At 52.2% G+C, this 27163-nt stretch overlaps 1 protein-coding gene across 1 annotated transcript; it reads right to left on the reverse strand.

The window, feature by feature from the left end:
- ZYX (zyxin) lies at positions 1–27163 on the reverse strand. The gene is made up of 10 exons (XM_075001819.1): positions 27027–27163; positions 19684–19970; positions 7556–7737; positions 7030–7122; positions 6038–6571; positions 5558–5702; positions 5277–5446; positions 4907–5085; positions 4575–4695; positions 1–4404 (listed from the first exon to the last, which is right to left on the reverse strand). Exons 2-10 carry the CDS (start codon positions 19946–19948, stop codon positions 4294–4296), a joined length of 1800 nt encoding a protein of 599 aa, XP_074857920.1. The 5' UTR covers positions 19949–19970; positions 27027–27163; the 3' UTR covers positions 1–4293.

Consider the following 27163-nt stretch of genomic DNA (forward strand, 5'->3'; position numbering starts at 1 on the left):
AACAAAGACTATTTCTTTATTCTCATGTCTAACCAACCTCCAAGAGCACTAGAACAGAAATGAAAAATTCTGAGGGACATGTTTCATGTTGGCAGTGTTGCTTTAAATTTTCACCCTCAATTTCCAGCCAGCAGAAACAAGACATACAATAAATTTCATTTGATAGCCATAGGTAGGCTAAGGTGATACTCAGCTTTCAGTTGCACTGAAGTTGGAAATGCACATCCCATTGTGCAGATGAGCTCACAACTCAGAGACGGTGAGTGACAGCACTAACATCATGGGCTTATACCGTGAAGGTCTTTGTAAAATGCCTATGTAATGCATATACATTCCACAAAACTCACCACACAAACCAGAAACCCTCAGCACCAAGCACACGAGCACCCGCTGCTCTAGAAGTAGTAACTCATAAGTAGGTATCAGGAGAAAAAAAAAAGGTTACCCATGTGCAAGGGCAACAGACTCTGAGCTGCTGGATTCTTCTAACACCACTGAGCCACAAAGCATTTAGACATGTAACCCCCTGAGGTGTCACTAGCAGTAACTCAGGTTTGTGAAGTAAGGAAATGAATGTAAGCCTGTGCGTGTAAAGCGGCAACGATTAGGGGCCTTAGTCAGAAGCTACTCAACCGCTTGTTTGCTAGAAGTCTCACGCAGTCACACAACCACAAGTGGGCAGTTGTGTCTCGGTTTGCACGGGCTCTTTGGTGAGAGGCAACAATTGCCTGTCTCGAAGACAGAAAAAGCAAAAATTTAAATACCACGTTTGGCACAGTTTTTTTTTTTTTTTAAATTATCAAAATAAGACAGGCTACTGGTGAAACACAGACAACACATTGCAAATGAGAGGGAGAACTATACGGTGCTACTCAGAAAAGTGACTGAGTTTATAGTGCTGCCCCATAGTTATAGTGCTGCACTGTAGGTTGCACACCCCAGCTATACGCGGTATAGGGCGACCTTTTCTCATCTGGCATGCGCTCGTCCAGCAACATCCACAATCTGGCATGATTTTTTTAGTTAGCTGGCTGACCCCTTACCATCGGGGTGGCCAAGTTTCTCATGGTCCCATAAAGTTTGTTTCCAGTCTCCAGTCCCGGCTCTCAGTCTTCTGTGCTGTTTAGCTGTAATTTGCCCCTAAATGTCTTCTAAGGGCCCAGTAAGCCGTGGAAGTGTTGGTAATGTTGCTAGCCAATATTGACTTCCTGTCATTGCAAACTCTAGCACCAGTCAGGTGGTCAGGGTGCTGGACTAGCGATATTCACCTTGTAGTGTCAAAAGTTTTTCCTGCTTTTCACTCTTGTGAGTCCTACCAAGATATGAAAACTAACACGTGAGGTTCCTATTGCTACCCAGGATTCACAGCCATAAACCTGGCACCTAACCCAGGGGAAATGGGGTTTTCTTTTTTTAAAATAAAACAGGGAGGTGGTAGTGGTGGTGGTGCTGTTCGTTCCCCCCCCCCCTTAGAACACTTGCCCAGGAGATAGGGCACACCCAAGATGGGGGGGAACCTATGCTCTGTGCCCCCTATGCCTGTGAAGAAACTGGAACTTGTGTCTTACCCCACCTCCATGCCAGGGACTGGGGCACTCACTGAGGTCTGTGGGGCCTGCCTCATTCCTTTCCCCTGTGAGCGGTTCGGCTGTGTAAGTACTGTAAACCCTTGATTTAACAGACCCCCAATATAACGGACTGCGGAAACAATGGCTGCAATCTGCCAGCCCCCCCCCTTGAATAATTACTGGAGACTCACCGTGGGCCACGGCAGGGGTGCAGCCACAAGGGCCTGCGGGTGGGTGGGGCTGCGGTGGGGCACAGGAGCTCTCCTCCCCCAGCCCCATGTGCGTGGAGCATGTCGGCAGCCAGCCGCTGTGGCCTGGCATGGCGCTGAGCGGCAGCCGTGGGATCGGAGGCTGCTGCCCACTGGCTGGCAGGCAGGCGGGGTGGGGGTGGGGGGCCACGCTCTTCCTTCGCGCGGACGGCTCAGAGCTGGGGGCTGGAGGAGCCGCAGTGCTGAGAGCGGCAGGAGGTGGGAGGAGCCAGGCCAGCTCCTGGTAATTGGGAGAGGGAGAAGGAGGTGCCAGGGGAAGAATGGGGCAGGAGGGGGGAAGGGAAAGGCGGGGCCGAGGACAGGAGTGAGTGATGGGCTGGGGAGGTCAGTGCACCATCATACACTATAACCATTCAGATATAACAGACTTTTGGCATTAATGGACACCCCTTCCCCCCATTAAGTCTGTTAAATCGAGGGTTTACTGTACACAAGGCTAAAGAGACGCCCTCTCCATGGCTGGGGCATTTTTGGTGGGGGGGCGGGTGCAGAGAGAACCAAATCCGTTCTCCACGTGAGGCAGGGGGACTGACCCTGGCCTCCCACATCCCCACAGAGTGCTCCAGGAGTTAGAGGGGTACTGCCGCCACTCTCTCCTCCAGCCACGTTACGTGGGGTTTGGCGTGCACGGAGAATGCCAGCTGGCTCAGGCAACATGCTGTGAGGGTCCTGCTGGGGCTTAGGTGTGAGATAAGCATCCGGGCAGCTCAACTGAGGCGGTGGTGCACACGCTCCCAGGCTTCTGCAGTGGAAGTGCAGGTGCCTGGAGGATTAGGCAATAATTAGCGGTGATTTGAACCTCTGTCAGTTGGGGCTAGATCCATAATTGATTTAGGTGCCAAAGTGCAATGGGTTCGAGAGGAGCCTTGTGAAAGAGCCCAGAGACGCTAGCCTACTCCCAAATGAGGACACGCATGCGGGGTTGGACACCTTTCAATTCCAGAGGACCTGAGAACAAAGCAATTAACTATCGCAAGTATTGGGGGGGTGGTTTTCAGGGTCACATTTTTGAATATTTAGACTGCTAGAGATGTGTCGATGGGAGTTAGGTACCTAAGCAAGTAAGGCACCTGCCTAGCTGCATCTCTACGTGACTGATACCTTTGAAAATCTGTCTTATAGATCAGAGAGGGCTCGAGTGCTTTGGCCTACACAGTCAGTGTCAGAGGTGAGGAGACCCAGCCCTTCCAGTTGCCAATGCAAAGGCAGAACCCATATCCCCAGGGTGTGGGTAAAGAAGTGGGGGAGGAAACCGGACCGCTGCTGGGCCAGCAATACGAACTCGTGGCTGCATGGAGGTGGAACATGGAAATTTTAATGCACACGGTCCGATTAACAGGCCAAGCAGGAAATTTTAGTTTTTAAAAAAAAAAAAAAGGTTTTATTAGATGCACACAGTGGCTGGAAAGTACAGCATCCAAAATGCCAGTTCAGTCACAGAGAGAATCCAGTCCAGGAAGAGGGGCTCTCCCTAGGGACAGGCAAAGCCAACTAGTCCATCACAATCATCACTGCAGCCTTTCCTGTGCCACCGCACATCCCCTCTTTGGTACCTGGGGAGCCCTTCCTCCCAGCTAGCACTGGCAGCGAATCTCACGCCATCCCCTGGGGCCATTCACTCCAGGGTGCTGGCAGCTCTCCCTATGAGCTCTGAGAGTCCTTTGCAAACACACAAACCCTTTGGATAGTTTGCTGTGTCAAGCAGTTGGGCCAAGCACCAAGGAAGACACAGAGTGAAAGGAAACGGGGAGCAGAGATCTCTTGGGAGGGGACGAAGAGGATCCCAAGCCCTGTGACAGGCTCCTCTCCAGCCAAACAGATCTATCAGGCAGGGATGAATGTTAGCCAGGATCAGCCAGTGGGGGAGATCTACCAACGGCTGGAAAGCCAGAACCAGATTAACTCTTTCCAGCCCAGGGAGCAAGGCTTCTCACCGAGCTCTGTCTCCTCTCTTCTCAGAAATACCCACTTCTTGGTGCTGGGGCATGAGAGGGAGACAACAAAGAAAGGAGCACTGAAGAGATGGGCACGTCATCTCGCAATGCCAAAGGAGTATTGCTCAGTGGAGCCGAGATGCCCTCAGCCTCAGAACCACGAGCTAGCTGTGCCCAGCTCCACCAGGTGGCACTGGAGAAGTGAGAGCACACGGGGTTGGAGAGGCCAGCAAATTTCCTCCAAGACTTCATGTCCCTGCCAGGGCAGTTGAGGGGAGAAGAGAGGGATGTCCCACATGCCCCAGTCTGGAATGCACCATGGCCAGGAAAAACAGGCATTGCAGAAGGGGATCTGGGCACAGAGGAGTGGACAGGGTGGTGGTCCCTGTTCACAGGGAGGACTGCTGTTGGGGTGTCTGTAGGTAGGAATGCGCCCTATGGGGCAAAGGGGTTGGACCACGGAGAGCAGGGGAATGCAGGCCGTTGGCATAGGGGAGGACAGCACAAGCCTCTCCAAGCCCCTCAGCGTGCAGCTTTGGCACGAGTGGTGTGACACTTCATACACAGCACGTGCCCATCCAGGGGGAAGCAGCCGTTCTCGTCCGCCTCAATAGACAGAGGCCTCTCGCAGTCCTGGGGGGAGAAGGACACGGAAGTTCAGTGACAAATGAGACACGAATGCGAATGAGACAGATGCACACGGTGGGGGGAGTGGGAGGGTTAACCGGCGCGAGGACTGGAAAGTGCCGTAACGAGACAGACCTAGGGGAAACAGAGGCAGACGGGGGGGAGAGGCTGGTTACCTCGCACTTGTAGCACTTCATGTGGAAATTCTTCTCCAAGGCAACCACGCGCACGGTTTCATCCTTGCCGGGCTCTGGCATGATGGGCTCAGTGCAGACGGAGCAGCGGGGGGCATACTTCCTGCAGCACGGGGGGAAGCAGAGGAGACACTGACCCAGCAGCCTTTCCAGCGCGGAGCCAGGCAAACCGTGCAGCAGAGCTGAGGGGCAGCCTAGCTTGGAGGGGGCCTCCCTGCAGCAAGACTGAGTGTGTGGGGGAGCGACTCCCTTCTCTAGGGGGATTACCTGCCTGTACAGCTGGCTCCTCCTCTGGCCGGAGGCCTCCTGCCTACCTGTGATAGTCATCCACACAGTGGGGCTGATTGGCCTGGTCCACAATGAAAGAGGCCCCCTCCAGGGGGGTGTGGCACACCACACAGGTGAAGCACTGGGGGTGGTACGAGTTGCCTGTGGCCTTCAGCATCCGGTCTGTGATGGTCTGTTTGCAGACACTGCACTTCTCCAGGGTGCCCTAGGGAGAGGAACGGGTGGGCGAGACGGGCCAACGCCGCTGCGGCAGTCTCCTTCCACCAGTGGAGGGAGGAGAGACTGGGGCAGGCCAGCCACACAGGGCACCGTACCCAGACTTGGCACAGCAGCACCCTGTGCTCACTCCCCTGCCAGCGCAGCAACGCGCCCGCCCTGAGCCCCTCCCTCACTCACAGCATAGCAGTCCTCGCAGAAGGGCTTCTCGTCCACGTTGTAGAACTGCCGCCCCTGCAGCTGCTTCTCACACTTGAAGCAGGTGAAGCACTCCACGTGGAAGAGGGAGTCGAGGGCGCGCACGGCCGGCTGAGTTCGGGACAGAGGCCTCCGGCAGAGGCCACACAGCTCTGCCACGGGAGCGAGGGGAGGGTGAGAGAAGGGGAACGGCCATCAGAACCGAGTTTCCAAGAATTCTCTTCCCCACGGGGGGGCGGGGGACCTCGTGTGCCAGCACCTACCGGAAGTGGAGGCGTCCGCGTGGGGCGGGTGCTCCATATCCTTCATGAGCTTCTGGGTCAGCATCTCCAGCTCCTCCACTTCTTTCATGGTCAGCGAGGAGTTTCCCCTGGGGGGCTCAGAGCCAGTGCCTGCAGGAGCCCTATGCTGCAGTAAGGCAGAGGGAGATATTCAGCATCAGAGAGCATTTACTGGGGGAAGGGGCGGGACAGGAGCCTCCCCCATGCCTATCTGCCCTCCCACACCAGCACAGCATCTCTCGGGAGCTCTCAGCAAAGCCTGCCTCCTTCCCTAGAGTCTCAAGAGAATACTCTGCTCCACCCACTGACTACTCCGCTGCCCAAAGAGACGTCGAAATTGGTCCCTCACCTGACCCCTCTCAGGTGGGTACTAACCTCCCTCACACCAGAGGGAACCCTGTTTCCCCCCGCCCCAGCACGCTCCCTGCCACATGCTATATGGAGCCTGGCTCTGCCCCTTACCGAATCCTGGGGGGCAGCAGGCTGTCCGGTGGGACGCGGCTTCTCCTGCACCTGAGGTCTCTCCCGCTGCTGGGCGTAGGTGAAACTGGGAGGCTGGGCTCGTGGGGCCGAGCCCGCTGCCGAAGGGGCTGTAAATTGGCTCTGAGCCGGGGGAGGGGGGGTAAATCTCACAGAGTTTGGGGACACCCCAGGAGCACTGGCAGTTGGTTTGGCTCCAAATCTGGGGGCACTGGCCACAGGGGATGGGGTGAATTTAGGGGTGGGCTGGGCTGAGGAAAGAGGGACCGCAGATGGGGCTGGTGCTCTGGGCTGCATTGCTGGGGGCTCTCTACGCTGCACTGGGGCTGCCCAGGGTGCCGGTGCAGGGGCCACATCCACTTCAGAGGGTTTTGGTGTAAAGCCTCCGCTGGGCTTTGGAGTGAACTTCGGGGGGAAAGAAGCAGGAGGTGGGGGATCTTTAGGCACAGCCCTGGTTTCTGTATGGCCTTTAGGGGCATGAGGTGCTTCCAGGGGAGCTGCGGAACCCAGAGACACCTGCAAGGAGAAGAGGTGGGGAGAACGGACAGTCAGAACAAGCAAATCCTCAGTGTTTTGCTGGTGCTCTCCAGCGGATGTTGAAACACGTCGGCACGAGGCCCCTGGTGAGTCTGCGTCACTGCCTGAGGCAACCCCCAACCTCCTCACGTACACGCTGAACTCAGCCACTCCCCCAGACGGAGGGGAGGGGAGGCGACTCCACATCCCATCTCTTCTAGTTGTCTTCCCCTTCAATCCGCTAGGCATCCCCCACTTCCCCTCCCCTTTGCAGGGGTCTTTGCCCACTTCCAGCTGTGCTGGCTCATCTATCCACTGCCTGCTGAGCATCAGCTCCTCACACAGTCCCCAGTCAGCCCCCGCCTAGCCCATCACACCTCTAGCGTGACCGGCCTGCCGCCCCTCCCCTTCAACACGACTCATCGAGAGGGGGCCGGGCACCCTGCTGGGCAGCTCACCCGGGTTTTGAAGGGATCATTCTTCTCCATGTCATCCAGCATTGAGGACAGCGAGTCAATCTCCAGATCAATGCTGCTCATCTTCCCACGCACCTGCGTTGCCAGCCAACGGAGAAACAGGGCACGTCACACAACTCGCCCCGTCAGGGGCGGCTGCAAACATGGGGCATCCCCTAAGCCACCCTGAGGTTCCCAACCTCGCAGCCTCTGCTACAATAGGGCCTTCCCCAGATTTCGAGCGAGGCCAGCGGGAGGTGAGGGGGAGGGGCGTGCTGCCTGAGCACTAGGGAATGCCGGCCCAGACAGACGGTGCCACTGCAGCGACTGCATGTGAGTGAAGCGCTCTTGAGAACACCCAGGAGGTGCCTGGAAGGAGAATGTGTCTCCCCACCCAGCACTAAGGTGTGCGTGTGCAGAGACGTCGTCTCAGAGCCCAGCCAAGCGGCTGCAAGCGCTCCAGGCAATGCAAGGAACTAGAGGGGCCCAGCTCAGAAGCAAACCCCAGCCCAGCCGTGGCTATACCCACCTGTGGGGCAGGCAGCCCAGCTTCAAGCCCATCGTCGGCCAGGGGAGGAGGGGGAGAAGGAAAAACCTCTTCTGGGGCAGAGGGGAAGGGCTCTTCGAATGGCGGTGGGGGCAGGGGGAAAGTACTGCTCGGCAAGACGACCGGTTCCTCTCCTGGAGGTGGTGGCGGTGGCAGGGGCAGTTCTGCAGGGAAGGAAAAAGACAGGTTTTCACCACGCACTTCCAGCAACACTCACACACAAGAGCCAGTGCTGTCCAGGCCAGAGACACAAGAACTGTCAAACTAAGTAGTCTCTAACTTCCATCCCACAGGGAACACACCCTCACAGAACTGGCACCAGAGCCCATGCCCACCACATTTGCTATGGCATAACAGACACCAACATGGCCACTGTGTACCCTGGAAATTTAGCAACGCCTTTAGCATATTTATAGATCCAGATTTGGGACCATTGTGATCCTGCAGTCTGACCTGCACATCACAAGCCACAGAACCTCACCCACTCATTCCTGTGATGAACCCCTAACTTCTGTCTCAGTTACTGAACTCCTCAAAACATGGTTTAAAGACTAGCTCAAACCAGCAAGTCAATCTCAGGCCGCACAGAGGGGTGAAGACCCCATGCAGTCTCTGTCAGTTTGGTCCATGTGGAAATTCCCTCCCAGCCCCAAATGTGGTCATCAGCTAGACCCTAAGCAAGTGGGCATCAGACAGATAACTAGGAAATATTTCTTCATGGTACCTCAGAACCCTTTCCATCTTGTGATCTGTCTCCAGCTACTGAGGATTTTTGCTGCTGGCAGTTGCCAACGGGCCACATGCCCCATCATCCCATTCCCACTATAAAATTAACAAGTTCGGTCTTGAAACTAGTTAGAACTTTCTGTCCCCTCTACTCCCCTTGGGAGGCTGCCCTAGAAAATCAGTATCCTGATGGTTAGTGAGTTGTCTAATTTCAAGCCTACCGTTTATTGAGGGCCAGTTTATCTCCGTTTGTTCTTGTGCCAACTCCTCTCTCCCTGGTACTTATCCCTATGATGTATTTATAGGCAGCAATCTTATCTCCGCTCAGCCTTCTTTTGGTTGGGCTAAACAGGACTTAAAAGTCTTCTTTCATAAGGAAGATTTTTCCATTGCTCTGATCACCCTACCAGCTTTTCTCTGCACCTGCTTCAGTTAGAATTCCTCTCTTGGGCATGGGAGGGCAGAACTGCACACAGAGCACCAGTGCCTTGTATAATGGAATTAAAGACCATCTCGTAACCACACGCACTGCAGCACTTGAGGTATTGCTTTTGTAACTGAATTTGAAAAACGGCTCCTCTCTCTGTTTTGGTTGCAGGTCCCTGATATACACTGTATCATCCCATTTCTATTACTCCACTTGACAGGTCACTCGACGTGGTTGTATGATATTCTTGTCCTCCACAATATTGGCAATACCTTCCACCTTTGTGTCATCTGCAAGTGTTATTGTTATGGTCCCATTGTTTGTGTATGAAGTGTTCTATCAAATGGGGCTCAAGATGGATCCCTGAGGAACTCCAATAGTAACCTGCTTTCAGCCAGACAGGTCACCTTTTAGAATGAGCTGATGTCTGCCTTTTCACCACATCCTGTCCCAGCCTTCAGTTCTCATATCAACCCCCATCTCTTCCAATTTAACTAATAGTTTCCCATGCGGAACCATATCAGTCCCCTTACTGCAGTCCAGGGACTTGAGACCTGAATTTTTTTCTAAGACAATCAGTGGAGGAGATGAGGTCAGTTGGGCACGTTGCACCTGTTATGAAACCATGTTGAATTTTACCCCAATTTCCTTTAAAACACACAGTAGACCTCCTTTGAAATAATGGATATGTACATTGACATGGCATGCTTGCCCTTATTTAGGTAACTCCCTCTCTAGCCATTCCATCCTTTCTTCTCTATTCCCCTGCATGTGCTTCCCCAGTGCCTCACCCTGGCATCCCATTTCCTCTTTCTCCTACACCGCAGCTCCCATAGGGTGGAAGGTTAGGGAGCCTAGTTCTCATTTCCTAGTACTTTTGCAGACACCCACACTTCTTGCAATGAAGAGCCTGAAACAGTGGTGGGCAGCTGCAGCCCACTCACTGCACAGCTCATCCGAATGAGCTGCTGGGGGTACACCAGCCAGGCTGTTTACCTTGCATCAGTGGGCATAGCCACCTGCACTTCTCACCAGCTGCTGTTCTCCATTCTCTGAGAAGCAGCAAAGGCTGTGGTGTCCACAGGCTAGGAATTGCAAACCATGGCCCATGGAAGGTGCAGACAGGTTGTTTACTTCACATCCATGGGTACAGGTGTCTGGTGCCCCCCACCACCCACCCTGACAAGCTATATGCAGGTTGCCCACCAATGTCCTAGAAGTCTGCATAAAGCAAGTCCAAGGAGATGAGGGGCTCAGGGCTGGGAGTGCAGGCAACAGGGTGGGGCTGTGTTGAGAGATTTGAAATGAAGGAGGGTGCTCCAGGGCTACTGCAAGGGGAGAGGACTAGCCTCACTTCTCTCCTCTGACACCTGCAGCAGCCCCAGAGCTGGGGGGAAAGGGCACCTCTCCTCAACAGTGATTGCTCTGGGGCTGGGAGGAACATGGCACCTCTCTCCAGCGTGGTAGCGGCTGCAGGGGTGGGAGAAACCACAGCCATGCCAGTTTCAGGCTGTCCCTTCCCTGGCCGTGGCAGGCTGGAAGCCAAGCTAGGTTGGGGCTGATACTACCCTCTCGAGTGCAGCAGGGCCCCATGGGTGTTTCTTGAGCACCTGTGTGGCACTAAATAGGCATCAGTATGGCCCTGCAGCTTGTCGGGATCTTAGTTCTTTTCCTAGATCTTGTGCTTCTATTGCTGCTTCCAGTTACCCCTAATCAACACCATGAAGTCGACTTCCATTCAACTGCTAGACCCACAACTCTGAGGAGTGAAAAGCCCGGCCTGGCTGGTTCTGACCCACTGCTGCTTGAGAAAGTTACTCAACATCAGCAATTCACTAGGACACCCTGGGGCAGTTCTCTTCAGAACTACCAGGGCTAGGACACAGCTTTTGTTAAAGCTGAAGGCATAAGATTTCCTCGTTGCTCAGGAACCAGGCATTCTGCACACATTCTCTCCAGTTGCTCTCTGAAAACAAATGGTAAGTTGTTAGGGTTGCAAAGAAAACTAAGAAAATGTGAAATAAGTAAAACTGTAACAGCATGGTCTACTCGAGTTTGCAGAGAGCCTGAAATAAGAACTCAGGGGAGCATGCACTGCCCCATTCATCTATGAAGCTGTTAAAGTATCATAATTGGTGTTGAAGTTAACGGTCAATGCTGTTCGCGGTCAGTGGTCTTCCCCCCCCCTCAAAAAAAAAGATTTATTGTGGGTGACACACTCACTTTGGCTTCGCAAGTTGAGAGAGAGCACTTTTTTCTAACCCTCCTTCCCTTCTTGAGGAGCCAGACCCAATGTACCCCAAAGAGCTCCAAGAGGGAGCCAGGTGCTTCACTAGGATTTCTGTACATGTGATAACATTCTGAACATGTGCACGATCTATTGATAGAATGCTCATTTTCACCTTGTGTGAGCAGAGCTTATTTTTGTAGCAAGAGCATGGTTATCCTCAGCCACAGTTTGACCCTCAGGTCAAAGGAAAGCTCCATTGGCTGGTGACAAATAGGTAATTTCAAACCTTGTTTTCTGCAGGCACAAACTGAACAGAACAAAAAGTCTGAGCAAAGTCCATTCAGCTGTTCCAACTGAAGAAGGAAAGATAATGGGGGAAGATTGAATACAAAAAGAAAATAGCTGTTCCAAGAAACATAGCAGCTTGCAGAAGTGGAACCAAGATCTGCCAGGACAGTAGGCACTGTAACAGCACAAATTATGAATTAGTCACCAAAATGGCTTCATACCCGTATTCCTAAGGATTAACCATTAGTTACTGCATCTGCACTAATTTGATCTTAATCCTCAACAGCAAATACAAGAGAATTCTGACAGCAATGTTAATTTGCCCTATTACATAGCAGTAGCATTTTCTCTTCCTCTTTAACATTATACTACTTGCACTTTTTGTGCAATACCAGTTATACTGGCGTCTGTCTGTGCAGCACAGCTTAGGGTACATCTATACTAGAAACGGTTGAATTTGTTAACATAGATTTTGCAGCACCCAATTTTGTAAAGTCAAGGGTGCACGTCCACACTGGAACAAAGCTGATGAAATGCATCCCCCAACTTAGGTACCTATAGTACATTGCTGACAATCTCACAGTTCCTGCTGCCCCCTTAAATTGTGGGTTAAGCTCCCAGTATTTTGACAGGACCAAAAAAAAATGCAGTGGGTGGTTCTTGGTGTGTCTCATCAGTCTCCCACCATGCACTTCTCTCCTCCCTTTCCCCACAGAAAGCAGGGGCAAGAAGTGTTTTTGCACCCTTTTTCATATCCATGGAGATGCCATTACAAGGCTAGCATGGAACCCGCACAGCCTCAAACTGCTGGCAAACATTATGAACACCTCACACGTTGGGCTGCAGTACGTGAAGAGCCTAAGCAGCCTTCACCGTGGTAAAGATTCTTAGGAGGAGACACATACATGAAAGCGAAACACTGAAGGGGAGGAACGGGGAGATGCTGGCCTCAGTCAATGCTTTGTACACAGTGGCGTGCCGTTTCTGGTGCTGTGAAACAAGCTCAAACTGGCGGGACGGCATTGTTCTGCTGATATGGGACAACCATCAGGGACTACAAAGCTTCCACCTGTGTAAAGCCACTTGCGTGTAACTTTGCAAATTGCTCTTCCCCTACCCTGAAGCATTGTAATTCTAAAATGACACCTGCTCTGTCAGTTCACAAACAAGTGGCATTAGCTCTGTGGAAGCTTGCAAAGCCAGACAGCTAAGAGTCGGCGGGCCAATGTACAAGGGCAGGCAGCTGCTGTCATTTGCATAGCCAAGGCAATCAATACCCTTCTGCTACAGAAGGCAACTCTGAAATATGCAGGACCCAGTAGATGGTTTTGCCGCAATGGCATTCCCTAACTAACTGTGGTGGGGTGATGGATGGAACTCACATCCTCATCTTGGCACCAGACCACCTTGCTAAGAGGTACCTAGATCACAATGGGCACTTCTCAATAGTGGTGCAGGTGCTGGTGGATCACAAGGGCTGTTTCACCAACATTGGTGTGGGATGGGCAGGAAAGGTGCATGGATGCGCACATTGTTAGGAACTCTCGCCTGTTTAGAAAGCTGCAGAATGGAACTCTTACCAGAATAGAAAAAAAAATCAGCAGTAGAGATGTGGAGATGCCAATAGTGACCCCAGAAGACCCAGCTTATCCTTTGCTCATGAAGCCATACACAGGTCACCTGAATTGCAGTAAGCAGCAGTTCAACCACAGTCTGAGCAAGTGCAGAATGGTAGAAGAATGTGTAATAGGCCCTTTAAAAGCCGGGTTCAGGAGCCTCCTGACTCATTCAGGCCTCACTGAAAGCAACGTTCCCCTCATGGTGGCAGCCTGCAGTGTGCTTCATAACTTATGGGACAGTAAGGGGGAAATTTTGTGCTAGGCTGGAGGGCAGAGGCAGATCACCTGGGCAATACTTATGAGCAGCCAGACACCAGGGCAATAGGGAGAGCATAGGGAAGGGCATTGCTAAACAGAGACACTTAGAAAACAGCCTTATGAAGGACCAGAAACCTCCCCCTTTCCCCAGTGTAATACAAGCATTAAATAAAGGCACTGCTTTTGTAAGCTTAAATCATTTTTATTTTGGGACAGTAAAGAAGTTCATGGCAGGGGCTTCAGAGGTGGGTAAGAAAGGGCAAGAGGTATTTCGCCACCATAGGTGGGGGAATGTCAGCCTTCTGTTCTCAGAAGCATCCCTGGGAGTAGAATGCAAGGCTGCCCTTGATCCCCGCACTCTGCATTTTGGGATGCCAACGGGGGAGGTACAGAAGACAGTAAGGAGGGCATGTGGTTCACCATGGCTGCAAGGGGGCTCTGTGCTCTTGGGTAACAGGCACCTCAGGAGCTCTGTTTGCTGCATCACCAGCTTCAATATCTCCTCCTTGATCTGGACTTCATATTCTCTGAGCACTCTCTTGTCATCCTGATCCACTCTCCTCTCCTTCAGCATGGTTCTCCTCCAGGCATTTAACTGTGCCCTGCGTGGGTGGTTTGCATGTGTTCTAGGAACGTACCTTCCTGTGTTCATTTTCTCCTTCAGATCTGTGCCTGTAGCAGCTAGGGGACAGGGATGAGGTGGTAGCCAATGAGCCCACTGTTGCACAAAAAGTAACAAAAACATAAGTGAGGGCCAGCCATTAGGAAGATTCATTTACTATAGGTGAGAAGTTTTACAAGCACACAAGAATTTCATGAAAGAGCCTCTGTAGAAAAATGCAGGGATGTGTTATGCACAAGGAGAAGTTCTGGCTTTTAAGCATCCTCTGCCCAGCAGGTACTACACAGACATCTTAAGGGACCTGCCTGACTCAACTGGCTTCCAGTCATAGCAAGACATGGGACGGATTGGGATGTGCTTTTGCAATTCTGCTTGAAAGCAGTTTCTGCAGCTGTGCATGCGCCACATGAGGGTGTGGGGGAGGGGAGGAAGATTGTGGATTTGGCTGTCACCACATGCTTCCCCTCTCCACTTTGCTGGGGCATTAAGAGTTTCTCTTCCCCCAGGAATCTGGGGGGCAGGGGCAAGCACAGCAGTGTGGCTTGCGCTATTGGGGCCGTGTGCCGCTTGCGCTCACTGCGTGCTTGTCCTCCCCACTCTGATGGGACAGTGAAAGTTCTCTTTCCACCAGGAGCCTGGGAGAGGGGCTGGGAAGGGAGGGAGGGTCCAGGAAAAGTGGAGCAGCTTGTGCTATCACAGCTTAATGCTCCTTCCCCCGATTCCTCTAGGTTGCAAAGAGATTAGCTTGCTTAGAATAACAAACATTGAAAGTGAACGGATGCTGATTGAACAGAGACACGAGGCTGCTCTGTGGTGCAATGACACCAGATGATTTATTGGTGGCTTGGCCTGGAAAGGTGTCCTATCGTGAAGGTTGGAATAAGGCAGCCACCCCTAAAAACCTTGTGAGAAGAATTAAAAAAAAAGACTATGGCCGTGTCTACACTAGCCAAAAACTTCGAAATGGCCATGTCGAAGTTTACTAATGAAGCGCTGAAATGCATATTCAGCACCTCATTAGCACGCAGGCAGCTGTAGCACTTCGAAATTGACGCGGCTCATCTTCGAAAGGACCCCAGCTACTTCGAAGTCCCCTTATTCTACGAGCAGATAGGAATAAGGGGACTTCGAAGTAGCTGGGATCCTTTCAAAAAGGAGCCCCATCTGGACGAGCTGCGCGGTGGTGAGCTGTGTCAATTTCGAAGCGCCGCAGCTGCCGGCATGCTAATGAGGCGCTGAATATGTATTTCAGCACTTAATTAGTAAGCTTTGAAATGGCCATTTGCATGGCCATTTCGAAGGTTTTGGCTAGTGTAGACGTAGCCTGTCTGTCTGAGAGCTCTATGAAGATGTCCAAAGAGGATCAGCGCTCCATCCTCAGGCACACTAACCAGTTGTTTGAGGGGGCCCGGACTAGGTAGACATAGCCCCTGCCACAGATCATACCCAACTGCCTTAACCCACTTCTAGCATGATTCAAAATGAGGACTCACCAAAGGTGCCCCCTGCACCATCAGGGTCCAGCTGCAAAATGTCCTGGGAGGAAGGGGACGAGATGCAAAATTCCAAAAAGTTCCTGGCTGTCGGTGAGATCTGCTGTTCCGTTTCCCTGCTGACCACTGTCGTCGTCATCCTCCTCCTCGAAGTCATTCCTGCTGTTGTCAGAGCCTGCTTTTGGAACCTCTTGGGAGATACCAACTATCTGGGGACAGTGGCTGGGTCCCACTCTCGACTCCCATGCAGCTGCTCAAAGAAGTGGCATGTTTGCAGCGGTGACCCAGAATGTCCATTTCCTTTTTCTCCTGGTATGCCTGACCCACCTTTATTTTCACCTGGCACTGCTGGGTGTCCATTGTTGCCTTTTTCCATCATGCCCTGAGAGATCTTGGCATGGATGTCTGGGTTTCTTTTGCTGCTTCGTAGCTTTGCCAGTGTAGCTTCATTTCTCCTCACCCACCTACCCACAGCAATGTAAGGTCCTGGATCTCCTGCATGCTCCGTGCTGGAGCTTGTCTGAGACCCTGGGAATTCATCACCACACTGGCCAAAGATGAAATGAAATTCAGACTTCCTGAGCTGTTCCCTGCCACCTGGAGAGCAGCAGAAGTGAAAGTAGTGGCCAGAGTGGTCACATTGGGGCACTGTGGGTCACATCCAAGGGGCCAAGAATCTTGAATTTCGCAGTGTTCCATCTGTGTTGCCCTAAATTTAACCATGCAAGGTCAATTTTGGTGTTAGTCCTTGGAAAAAACTGAAGTACAAAAGTCAACCTTAAAGAGCCCTTAAAGTCAGCGGAACAGACCCTGTAGTATGAACTGATTGCTTAGAAAAAAATCAACCTAAGTCAGCCAAGTTCCACTTAACCTTCTAGTGTAGGCAAGGCCTAAGTTTCATAGACTTTCAAACAACTAAATCCAGTCTGACCTCCTGTATAAGAACAGGCCATAGAAGTTCACAGAGCTAGCACTGCATAACACTCATTTCCCACACTCACATGGCACTCTTTGCCTTTGTATTAGAGAGTATCATCTCTCCACAATTAAGCTTGAAATTCACAAAATCACTCTCCATAATCTCTGTGACCTCCAGCCCTTTGACTTCTGTTGCAAGTTTTTGAGTGACTCAGAAGAAATGTGGAATGGGGAAGTTACAGAAAACAAAAGTTTTACCATTTGGGACGGTCAAGGGATTTCTTTGGAATACTATCATAACCACTGTTTGGGCTAGAAACTCCCAACAGGCTTGATGTTTTGTCTACTCTCAGTGAGAACATTCCTTGTTGGAGTTTTAAGATAAGGGCAGTCCAGTCCAGCAGCTGCTTTTTAATGCCAGGACAATACTGGGTGTTTATGATGTTTTCAAGCAGCTACCTTGCTCAAATAGAAACAGAGACATCTAGTGGACAAATCAGAAAGCCGGAAAGCCAGCAGTGCACAAGATCTAGTCACAGTCATATCACAATGGGTAGACCCAATAAGGCAGCTTTGGATTCATACAGCTCCTTTCCAAGGACTCAATAAGTGACTTACAGACAGCCAGACTCGGAGTCATAACAAGAGAATTTCACAGCCCACACAGTTTCACAGCTAGGGAAAAGGGTTTGAATCACTGCCTTGCCCAGAAGTGAGAACACAAAGGTCTCTGGAGTCCATTTCAGAGATTAATAAATGAAGCCACGCTGCTAGGGGCCCACCAAGATTCACAGCCATAAAAAAGCAACAGAGCATCAAATCTAGTCTTTGCCTACACTGTACAGATTTCAGTGAGGAGACCAGCATTTATCCAGCAGGGGGTCCTCAGCCAACAGGGAGTTGAAGAGGGTTGCAAACTTACTCTGCAGACGTAAGAGAGGGGTGCGTGTGCGTGTGCGTCAGTCACAGTATTGCCACCCTTACGTCTATGGAAGAGAACAACCAAGCACTGGTATCCCACCTATTTTCCCCCTCCAAGAGGGAGAATTTCTGGTTTCCTTTCTCCACTGAAAAGCAGCAAAGAAAGTGTATAAAGCCCATTTTTCACCACTATCTTTGAAGGTCCACTTTAAAAACGTCACCTTCAATTTCCCAGCATGTTGCCCTCCCTTTTCAAAAAAAAAAAAAAAGAAATCACAATGTTCTGTTCGAGTTCTTTCCTCCCTCTGCCAGCCTCAGGAACCTAACCTCAAAGTAGCCACACTCCCTCATTCTGACCACCAAATAAAAGCTATTTGGGGCTTAATCCTGGTCTCATTTTCACCAGTGGAATAGGGTCGGGACAGCACTGAAGTCAATGTAGTTACACTGCCAAAAACATTGGGTGGGAAGGGAGCAAAAGAGGGAAGCAAGTTTTCCCAGCTGCACCCCTCTTCTCTGTGGCTTTGTGTCTTAACCAGGATGTGAAGGCGTTAGACCAAAAGGTAGGCTGTGTGCTAGACGTCCAATGCCCTGTCTAGCCTTTTTAAAGACGGTGGCTCACAGCCGATATCTTAACACCGACCCTAACCGAGGCAAACCCAGTGGTGAGAGACAGGGAAGTCAAGGAGAATGTGGGTAGAGTAATGATACCCCTAGTGGCTTGCACTGGTCAGATCCAGTATGGAGGCTAAGTCACCAGGGAGCATTTGCTTCTCAGAGGAGAGAAAAGGATCCCAGCAGGGCTCAAGAGTTAAAGCAGGGATGGGGAACCCAGGGGCTGGATTGGGCGTGCAAGGCTCACCTCCCTGCCCATGGAGCAGTGAGAGCTGGTGCTGGCATTCCAGCCTCGCAGGGGGTGCCATAGCTGGAGTGCCAGCACTGGCCAGCTCCAGCTGCAGCAGGGCGAGAGGAGCCCTGAGCCTTGCAGGCCCAATCGAGCCCACAGGCTCTGCCAGGCTAGGGCGGGGCGGGGGGTCAGCATTCTGTCTACTGCAGACAAGTGCTTGGTGCAGAGATTGCTAACCCCGCCACTCTCCCCCACTGGCTGAATTGCAACCAATGGGAGAAGCGAGGGGCAGTAATGGCAGCTGCCTTCCCTGCAGCATACAGAGCCAAGAGTGCACTAGGTAGGAGCCCCCACCCCCAGGCTCCCACCCTGAGCAGAGCTAAGTAGGCACCTCCAGGTCCCTCCCTTCCAGACCCCTCCCATCCACACACCCCCAGCCCACCTCCAGACCCCACCCACTCAGCCTACTCCTGCACCCTCCCCTCCCACCCAGACACCACATCCTCTCCGGCTTACTCCCCAGCAGCCCCCTCCCATGCACCGAGCCACTCATTTTTGGCCCCACCTCAGAGCCTAGTTTACCCACAAAAACTGGACTAGCCTCAGATGCAGGGGGCCACGTCTGTGAGGATGCGGGGTTGGGGGGTTGTTTTGTTTTTGTTGGCTGCCTCTCACTTGCACATGGCCCCCAGTGATTTCTCTGTGGGTCAGATGCTCCCAACCCATAGAAAGTTCCCGACCCGAGTTAAAGTAAAAGCTCAAAATAAGAGAGCAAAACCCAGGGAGGCAAATTGCTATGTCTCACTTCCTGTTTTTGGCAGCTCCCATCTGCCCCTATAGCTCCATCCCTCCACCCACTCAGGCAGGATACACATAATGGTGACAAGGCAGGAAGTGAGAGGAAAGAGGAAGAGCTTTCACAATCTGAGGCGAGCTACAGGGGCAAGATTAGGGAGCGATCACAGAAATGGAAGACAGCTTGCTGCTGGCATGGCTCACACTAAGATGGGGATTCATCCTTGCAATGCAACGGCTCCTTGTGCCGATTGATGGTACAGTAAACCCCCAAGACACATGCACTCGAGCTGCGCATCTCTCAGGTTAGGGCCACGCCGAGCTGTGCTGCGCTGGTCAGTTTACTGACTTCTGTTGGGAGTGGCAGTGGACTCGGTTGCCACCACCGAGAGGAGAGGTTTCTCCGCTCCTGTCAGGGGCAGCAGAATGTGCTGGGCACTTTCCTGGCTCCAGCAAGCAGTGGGGAGCCAGGAACCAGGTGGCAGCCCGCCCCATCCTGTGAGTGGCAGGCAGGCAGCCAGCCAAGAGCCTGGCTCTGGACTGTCCCCCACGCACAGGAGACAGGAAACTGGCTAGTGCTGCAGCGCTGGTCAGTTTCCTGGCTCCCCCAGTTGCAGGAATTTTGACTTACATGGGGTTGTGCAAGAACACAGCCCCTGTGTAAGTCGTGGGTCTACCGTATTCCTACGGACTCACCAATACATCAGCATGAGACCAGAATCGCCCCCACCCCCTTCTACCCCTGGGGAGGAAAATGCTATGCACACCTAAACCAGAGTGCTCAGAATCACACCCATGTCCCTGTGTGTCCCACTCTGGAGTCCTGCCATCCTCCCAGAGTCATCACCCACCTGTTATTCGTAGCTGTGTCCCCTCCTTGCCCCCTGACCACATGCACCTCAGTATGCAAGAACACGTATAAGATGCCCCAGATGGAGCAAATAATGGGTTATGGATCTCACATACCTTCAGTGAGCACAGGTGCCACAGCTGATGGGACCTCGCCCACTTTCCCTATCCAAGCACGTTGGGCACCAGCCCCAGAAGGCGGGGGCAGGGGAGGCTCTGAGGCATTCCCAGGAACAGCACTCCCAGCCTTGAAGGGGTTCACTTTGGGCTTAGGAGCAACCACTGGTGCAAACTTCTTCTGTGGACTGTAGAAAGTTGGAGTGGAAATATTGATGCTGACTGTGGAAGTCATTCGAGTCCCCGGGCTACCGGATGATGCCATCTTGGGGCTGGTTGCTCAGCACCTGAGGGACAGAAGAAGGGTGGAGAGACAAACAGGGGATGAGACATGACTCTGCAAGGCAAAACCCAGGCAAATGAACCTGAAAGAAAGGCACAGTGGGAAACAACAGAATTGGAGGATGGGTGTCCCCAGATGAAATGGGGGACCCTGCACAAATAGAGCTGGACTGGTGGTCCGAAATAGATTTTGAACCAAGAAATGTTGTCTGATCCTGAGACAAACTGCGTACAGGGCCTCTGCCATTCTCCTCTCTGGGAGGCAGAGCAGGAACAACTGGCCAAAGCACCAATGAACTCTCTTCACCTTCAACCTTTTGCTGAATAGAGGTACCCGACGTGGCAGGGGGAGGGGGGAAAACAAATCATAAGCAGAGAGAAGGGCAAACCTGGGATCAGTGCAGACGAGAAGCCAGCCTTCTGCACACGGCTCAGATCCCCACACCTCAGACAGGAGCGCCCCGCCCCCCACTCTCCCCAGGCAGCTTTACCATCCCTCAGCTCACACCACCACTCTTGCCCTCCTGCACCCTCAGGCCCATGATACGCACCCCCCCACCACACAACCCCTCTCCAACCCTTTTACCTGTCAGCCCCCAGCCCTTTCCAGTCAGCGGGGAAGATCCCACAGCTGCAGCAGCAGAACAAAGGAAAGCCTGGGTGTCACACATTCCTCAGCCAAGGCCGCTGTCTGACTGTACTTTCTGTCTGGCTGTCCCTTCCCATCATTGTAGCAATAGGCAAGGGCTCCTACAGCATCCTCAACCGGCTACAAGGGCTGCCGGCCCTGCCCCCACCTCTTCCTGCAGGAGGCGGCTCCTGGATGCAGCCAGTCTCCTTGACACATTCCGAGTCACTCCCTCCCATTCCTTGCTGTAGAGCTGCTGCCCTAAAGCCGGCCGGTCCAGCTTGCTGTGCCGAGCAGCACAGTGGCCCAGGATACACTCACAGCGCCATCCTGCCAATGGTACCTTATTAGGGTCTGCAAGGAGTACAGCGTATTTCCCATCCCAGCAACGCCCTGAGAAACGAGTTCTCCAAGGCTTGCCCGGCAAACCTGGAACTCCCTCCCCCACCTCCGTTTCCCCCCCTCCCCCAACCACTGCCTGGTTTGCCCTCAGGGTGTTTCTAAACTCACAGCCAGGAGCTACTGGCCATCTCCTGATAAGGACCTACATTTCTTAGATCTCCCCATGGCATGCAGGCCAACGAGCACTTCTGCATCATGCTGACTGCACACACTAACGTTCACAGGCAGGCACGCCAGCATGTGGAGTTAGTTTGTTTTGAATAACATTCTTCTACAGTGCCTACCTTTGCACAGTCAGCATGCCTGCCGATGGGCTGTTCTAACAACTCCAGCCATGCCCTGCTGCAGCTATTCCACAATACTGCTTTCACTAAGGCTATGGCTACACAGCGAGTTGTTTCCAAAATAATCTGCATGATACAAATTGTGTAAATTCTTTCAAAAATTCCTTATTCCGAACTTGGTGCTGTTCAAATGGCACCGTAGTTTGGAATAAACAGTTATTCTGAAAGTTTCATTACCTCTTATCGTATGAGGGGTACCAGAACCAGAATACGGCACTTGAAACGGCAGCGCTATTTCGAGTGCATGGAAAAGCCAGGGGTTGCTATTTTGGGATACATTTGCCATATGGATATCAGAGGGGCAGATGTGTTAGTCTGTGTCCACAAAAACAACAAGAAATCCTATGGCACCTTACAGACTAACGGATATTGTGGAGCACAAGCTTTCATGGGCAAAGACCCACTTTGTCAGATGCAGTGTCAAAGCGGGTCTTTGCCCATGAAAGTTTATGCTCCAAAATACTTCCTGTTCTATCAAATGCCACAGGACTGACTTCTTGTTTTATTTGCCATACAGACATAGCCTAAGAGACCTATGGGGACCACCTACCCCTACAAGTTCTCTAGGTTGTGGGGATATCTGAGATCTCAGGCAATTTACCTTAGTTGTTATATTGGTGGAGTGCTGAAAAATCCACCGATATCTGTTTTATATCCATGCCTATCCACATCTGTGCATGTGGATAGCCGCAGTTCGTTTTTGTAGATACGGATGCAGGTATAAAATTTGTATCCAGAACCCTGCAAATCTGTGGGTAACCTCTTCATATGTGCAGATCATTTTTGCAGGATGCCAATTTTGTACCTGTGCTGAGCTCTATGTATTGAAGCAGTTCCCAATCTTTTCCAGACAGGGACTCATTTTGGTAATTTAGGAAGACTCAGTGACCCATTACAATTCAAAAACAGGTGGTGAGAGGAGGCGGCAGAGATGTAATAAGCTAATTTTACACCCGAGGCAAGAATATAAGATTGTGCCCCTCATGTTTATATATTCATAGTAGTTATTTCATAGAAAAGGGGAAATATATTCATAGAACAACATTACATTTGCTACAGTTAATCAGGGTTGTGGTGGTAGAAAGACACGCATCTCCTGACTGCTCCCCCTTGCTTAAACCCCACACCAGCCGTTTCTACACAGTGCTAATACAGGGAGCGAAAGATGCTAATGAGGTGCGGATGCAAATTCCCCATGCCTCATTAGCATAACATCATGTGATTTGGAGTCCAGAAGACCATTCTTCCAGACTCCAAAATGCCATGTCGAAGCACAGCCCCGGGGGCAGGTGGGGGCTTCCAGAGGCCACTTCTTCCCAAAAATTTTCAGGAAGAAGGGGCCTCCGGAAGGACTTCCTTCTGGAAGCCCCCCTGGCAGCTGCGCTTCTACACGGCGTTTTGGAGTCCAAAAGAATGTTTTCCGGACTCCAAATCGTGATGTTATGCTAATGAAGCACAGGGAATTTGCATCCATGCCTCATTAGCATTTTTCACTCCATGTATTAGCATGCCACTTCCAAAGGAAGTGGCCTGTGTAGAAACGGCCGCTCAGGGGCTAGGAGAGTCATTCACAGGCTGCAGGGAGCTAAGGGAGGCACACAGACCCCCGTGGCTGGAAGTCAGCTGGAGCATGGAGCTCCAACCTGCAACGCCAGCTGTGGGAACCCTGACTGGTACGGGGGTGGGGGGAACCCCTCTCCCTGAGGCTGAAAACCAGCTGGGGCTGGGACCCCAACCCCCATGGGTGGAAGCCAGCTAGGGCAGAGTCCTGGCCAGCACAGCCAGCCATGGAAACCCCAAAAGGGGCTGGTGGGGAATCCCTGACTCGTGCAGCAACCCTGCTGGAGTTTGGAGGGAAACCCATCTCCTGCAGAGGCTGGAAGCCAGGGAGCTGATCAGCTCTGCCCACCCTCTTCTCAACCTCGGCCTCAAGCCCCCACCTTACCTGAGCTGGGCACTGATCCTCAGGTATGCAGTTTTCTGCCTTGCAGCTGAAATGGTTCTCAGTGTAGTGATTGTCTTAACTGCCTGACAGCTGTTAATCCAATTAAGAAGTTGAGAACCACTTCAGGAGTCTGAATGGCTTCTTAATAGCCACCTGTGCAGCAAGCCACCCAGCCCAGCCCAGCCAATGACCCTCTTGAAATAGCAACGAAGGGTCCTGTGGCACCTTATAGACTAACAGAAAAGTTTTGAGCATGAGCTTTCCTGAGCACAGACTCACTTCATCAGATGCTGGTCTTGGAAATCTGCAGGGCCAGGTATAAATAAGACACAGCAAGGGTGGGGATAACAAGGTTAAATGTAATCACAACCCATGTTTGGGTCCTGACCCATAAATTGGGAAACCCTGGTGTACTGGAACTAAACTTTACCAGCCTTCCCCCACAATACCCACATGGAGAACTTCCTCAACCAGCTGAGGGGCAGGAAAGGGAAGAAGGCTCATCAGCATAGACCACAAGATCTCATTTCCTTCAAGGTCAGGCCTTGGGCATATCAAGTTTCCATACAGACTTGGGGAATAGCCTGAAGGGGTCTTATTATTGTGCCCTGCATAACTGGCCTTAGGGCCTCACCCAGTGATTATGCTTTTAAATAATTTCTGTTTGAGCTAGAGCATATGATTCTGCAAGATATCCAGTCTTCATTTAAAGACTCCAAATAATAGTGAATCCATCACACCCTTGGTAAATTGTTTGGATGGTTAATTACCAGCCCCTGGGTCATATGCCTTCACCTGCTAGTTTCAAGAAACTGCTACAGGTTGAACCTCTCTAATCCAGAACTTTCTCACATGGCAACATCCGTAATCTGGCATGATTTTAATTAGCCGGATGACCACTTTTCCGTGTGGCCAAGGTTTTCACAGTCCCATAAAGTTTGTTTCCAGCCACCAGTCCTGGTTCTCAGAGTTCTCTGCTGTTTAGCTGTAATTTACCCCTACATGTCTTGTAAGAGTCCAGTGGGCAGTGGAAGCATTGGTAGCGTGCTAGACAATATTGATCTCCTGTGGTCTGGCAAATTCTCTTTTGGCACTGGCCAGGTCCTGAGGGTGCAGGACTAGAGAGATTCAATCTGTATTAGAAATATTCTTCTATGCAAGTCCCTGAAGATCACAGCCTAGACTCCTCATGACCACATTCTCTATAGACCAGCACCATTATAGAGATGGATTATGGGACATCAGCTGCTTTATGCAAATACCTTAGCTTCATTAACAGCAGCTGTTCCCATCTCCCTGACCCCAGAGAAGTCCTCTTCCCCATATACTTTGTCTAGGCCAAACCCTCTCTCCCCTCACAGCAGCCTCCCACCTACAGCTGCCCCTGCCTGTCCCCAGTTTTGCTCAGAAAGCACATCTTTGTCCACCAGCCGCCCTACAGATTACAGCCGTGGTGTCCAACACACTAACCACCTGTGACTATTAAGTCAGTTGAGTGTAGCTTGAACAATAAATATATTGTTAGAGTAATGTGGCAAGTTTGCTATAGCAGCAGGCACTACGCTTCAGAACTAGTTGGACGCCATGGTGTTAAATATGGGGCTACTAGTGACTAAAGCTTTCCTAGCATGCCTTTAGCCTGACCCAACTCCTCTTCAGGCACTGATCCCCTACAGTTCTTCTGTCACCCCTCTATCCTGACCTGCAGTTCCTCTATGATGAACCTTGCATTAGTAGGATCCTGGTAAATAGTCTCAGGCCAGGTCTACACTAGGCAGTATAGTCAATGTCAGATAGGCACTTCTAAGGTACCGCAATTGACGTATCTGAAATCGCCTTACCCGAATGTCCGCACTGAAGGAGGTCAACGGGAACATTTCTCCCATCAACTTCCCTATCCCGAGGAGCACAAGGGTCAATTGCTGACCCCATGACAGATCGATTTTGCGCATCTCTACCAGATTCACAAAGTCAAATTCCAGAAGTGAAGGCACGCCCCCAGCCGTGCCAGTCTGTAGCTTCACAAATAAGCAGCAGTCCTGTACCACATTCCAGACTAACAAATGTATGAGGTCATGCGCTTTTGAGGGTTAGTCTCAAAAGGTGCTACAGGACTGCTTCTTAACAGGAGCCTGTTATTCAAGCATACTGTTACTGAGGGAGCAGCACCTAGGCAGGCCTGAGCCCAAATTACTTAACAAGCCTCCCTCAAAGACAGGCATTTCCTGCCCTCTACAACAATATTCAGAAGACTCCGCATATGTGCGTAAGAAAGTGATATCTGCGCCTAGGGCAAGGGCTATGCGCATCCCCTCTCTACTGATTAGAGGCAGACACTGAAATTTAGGTCCTTGCACTAGCCATAGTTGCACTGATTACACGAAAGCTGTCTATTTTAAAGGCCATCACAGCCTGCTTCATTTTCTATGCAAGTGCTTTAGGGATCCTTGACCTACACCAGACATGCATCTGATGAAGTGGGTCTTTGCCCACGAAAGCTTATGTTCCAAAAAAACCTGTTAGTCTATAAGGTGCCACAGGACTTCTAGTTTTTGTGGATACAGGCTAACACGGCTAACCCTCTGATACTTGACCTACCTACTGGGTGACCACCAAAGGGAACCAACCGATTCGCAGACTTAAGTGCCTGCCCCTGTGACCTGAACTTCACAGCCAGACTTCAGTGCTTCTCATGCTCTAGGGAAGGGAATGTGGAGGCAGAAACCTACCCTCAATGTTCTCCAAAAAACTCCTCTTCCATGAAGGACACCAGCTCAGACCAAACAGGGAGTATCAGGGTGGGAAGGGGGCGTTGGTTTTACAATCCCCACAGCCCAGTAACTCAGGCGTGGAGTCATCCACCTCCTCCAAAGGCAAAGGGAAGGAAGGGGACGCCTGAGCAGAAACACGAAGGGAAACACTCGCGCTGGTGCACCTCACTTTGGGGTGGCTTTGTTTGTACGCTGGAAAAAGAGCCACACGTCCGCGCCCGCTGCAACTCTGGTTAATCCTGCAAAGTTTGCCTGAGTGGCCTCAGACCAGTTACAAAGCCCGTGCAACAGCCAAGCCCGTTCTTTTACGAGCAACCGGGGTCTTCCTGCTCCACCTCCAGGCAGGACCTTCATTCCCAGGCGTTACATCCACCCTGGCCTTTGCGTCAGGCATCGCCCCGGGGGAAAGGGGACCTTCCACAGCCACAAGCCAGGCCTGGCGGGAATCCACCCCCGCCCCGGTTTCCCACTAGGCAGTCTGAAGGCAAACACAAGGCGAGTTGCGGCAGCCCCAACCGCGCCGCCACTCCGCTCTGCAGCTCCCCGCCCCGGCCGGCACGGGGGAAGGCGGCGGTTCTCCAACCAGCGTCTTGCCCGCCCGGGCCCGTCTGCACCAGGGCTCTAGGGGTCTCATTCCTACGAGTGTCTCCCCTCCGCTCTGCACCCGCGCGCTTTCGGGGCTTCACCCCTTCCAGCCGATAGGGGGCAAGCTCTTTTCCCGGGCGGGGGGAAGGGCCGCGGCTGCCCAGGGAAAGGAGCCCGCCGGCCGCACTGAGCAAACGCTCCCTCGAGCGAGCAGCGCCGCGCACAGCGCCCAAGAACTGCCCCCGGGCTTGCGGGAGGGAAGCGGGGAGGTACCCAGCGCCTAGAGCCACGCGGGTGGCTACGGCCCGAGCAAGAAGTTACAGTGCCGCGGGGGGGGGGGGGTAATAAGCGGCCCCCCAACGCCAGCGCGGGGGGCGAGGACTCACCTCCGGGGAGAAGCTGGGGACCAGAAGGCGCGGGGCCCTGGGACGAAAAGTTTGCAGGCAGGCAGGCACGCCCAGCTGAGCTCACCCCGCCGCGCTCCGCCTACCCCCTGCGCGGCGGCGGTCTGGGACGGCCCTCG

Source organism: Carettochelys insculpta, chromosome 1, assembly GCF_033958435.1.
Source record: "Carettochelys insculpta isolate YL-2023 chromosome 1, ASM3395843v1, whole genome shotgun sequence".
Lineage (NCBI taxonomy): Eukaryota > Metazoa > Chordata > Testudines > Carettochelyidae > Carettochelys > Carettochelys insculpta.

What these genes read in the sequence shown, in the direction of transcription:
- ZYX (XM_075001819.1), bottom strand. Translation starts at nt 19,948, where the DNA reads ATGGCATCATCCGGTAGCCCGGGGACTCGAATGACTTCCACAGTCAGC. An exon ending in ATGATCCCTTCAAAACCCGG is followed by an intron (nt 6,572 to 7,029) that starts GTGAGCTGCCCA and finishes TTCTCCTTGCAG; the next exon opens with GTGTCTCTGGGTTCCGCAGC. An exon ending in TGTGTGGATGACTATCACAG is followed by an intron (nt 4,696 to 4,906) that starts GTAGGCAGGAGG and finishes CCCGTGCTGCAG; the next exon opens with GAAGTATGCCCCCCGCTGCT.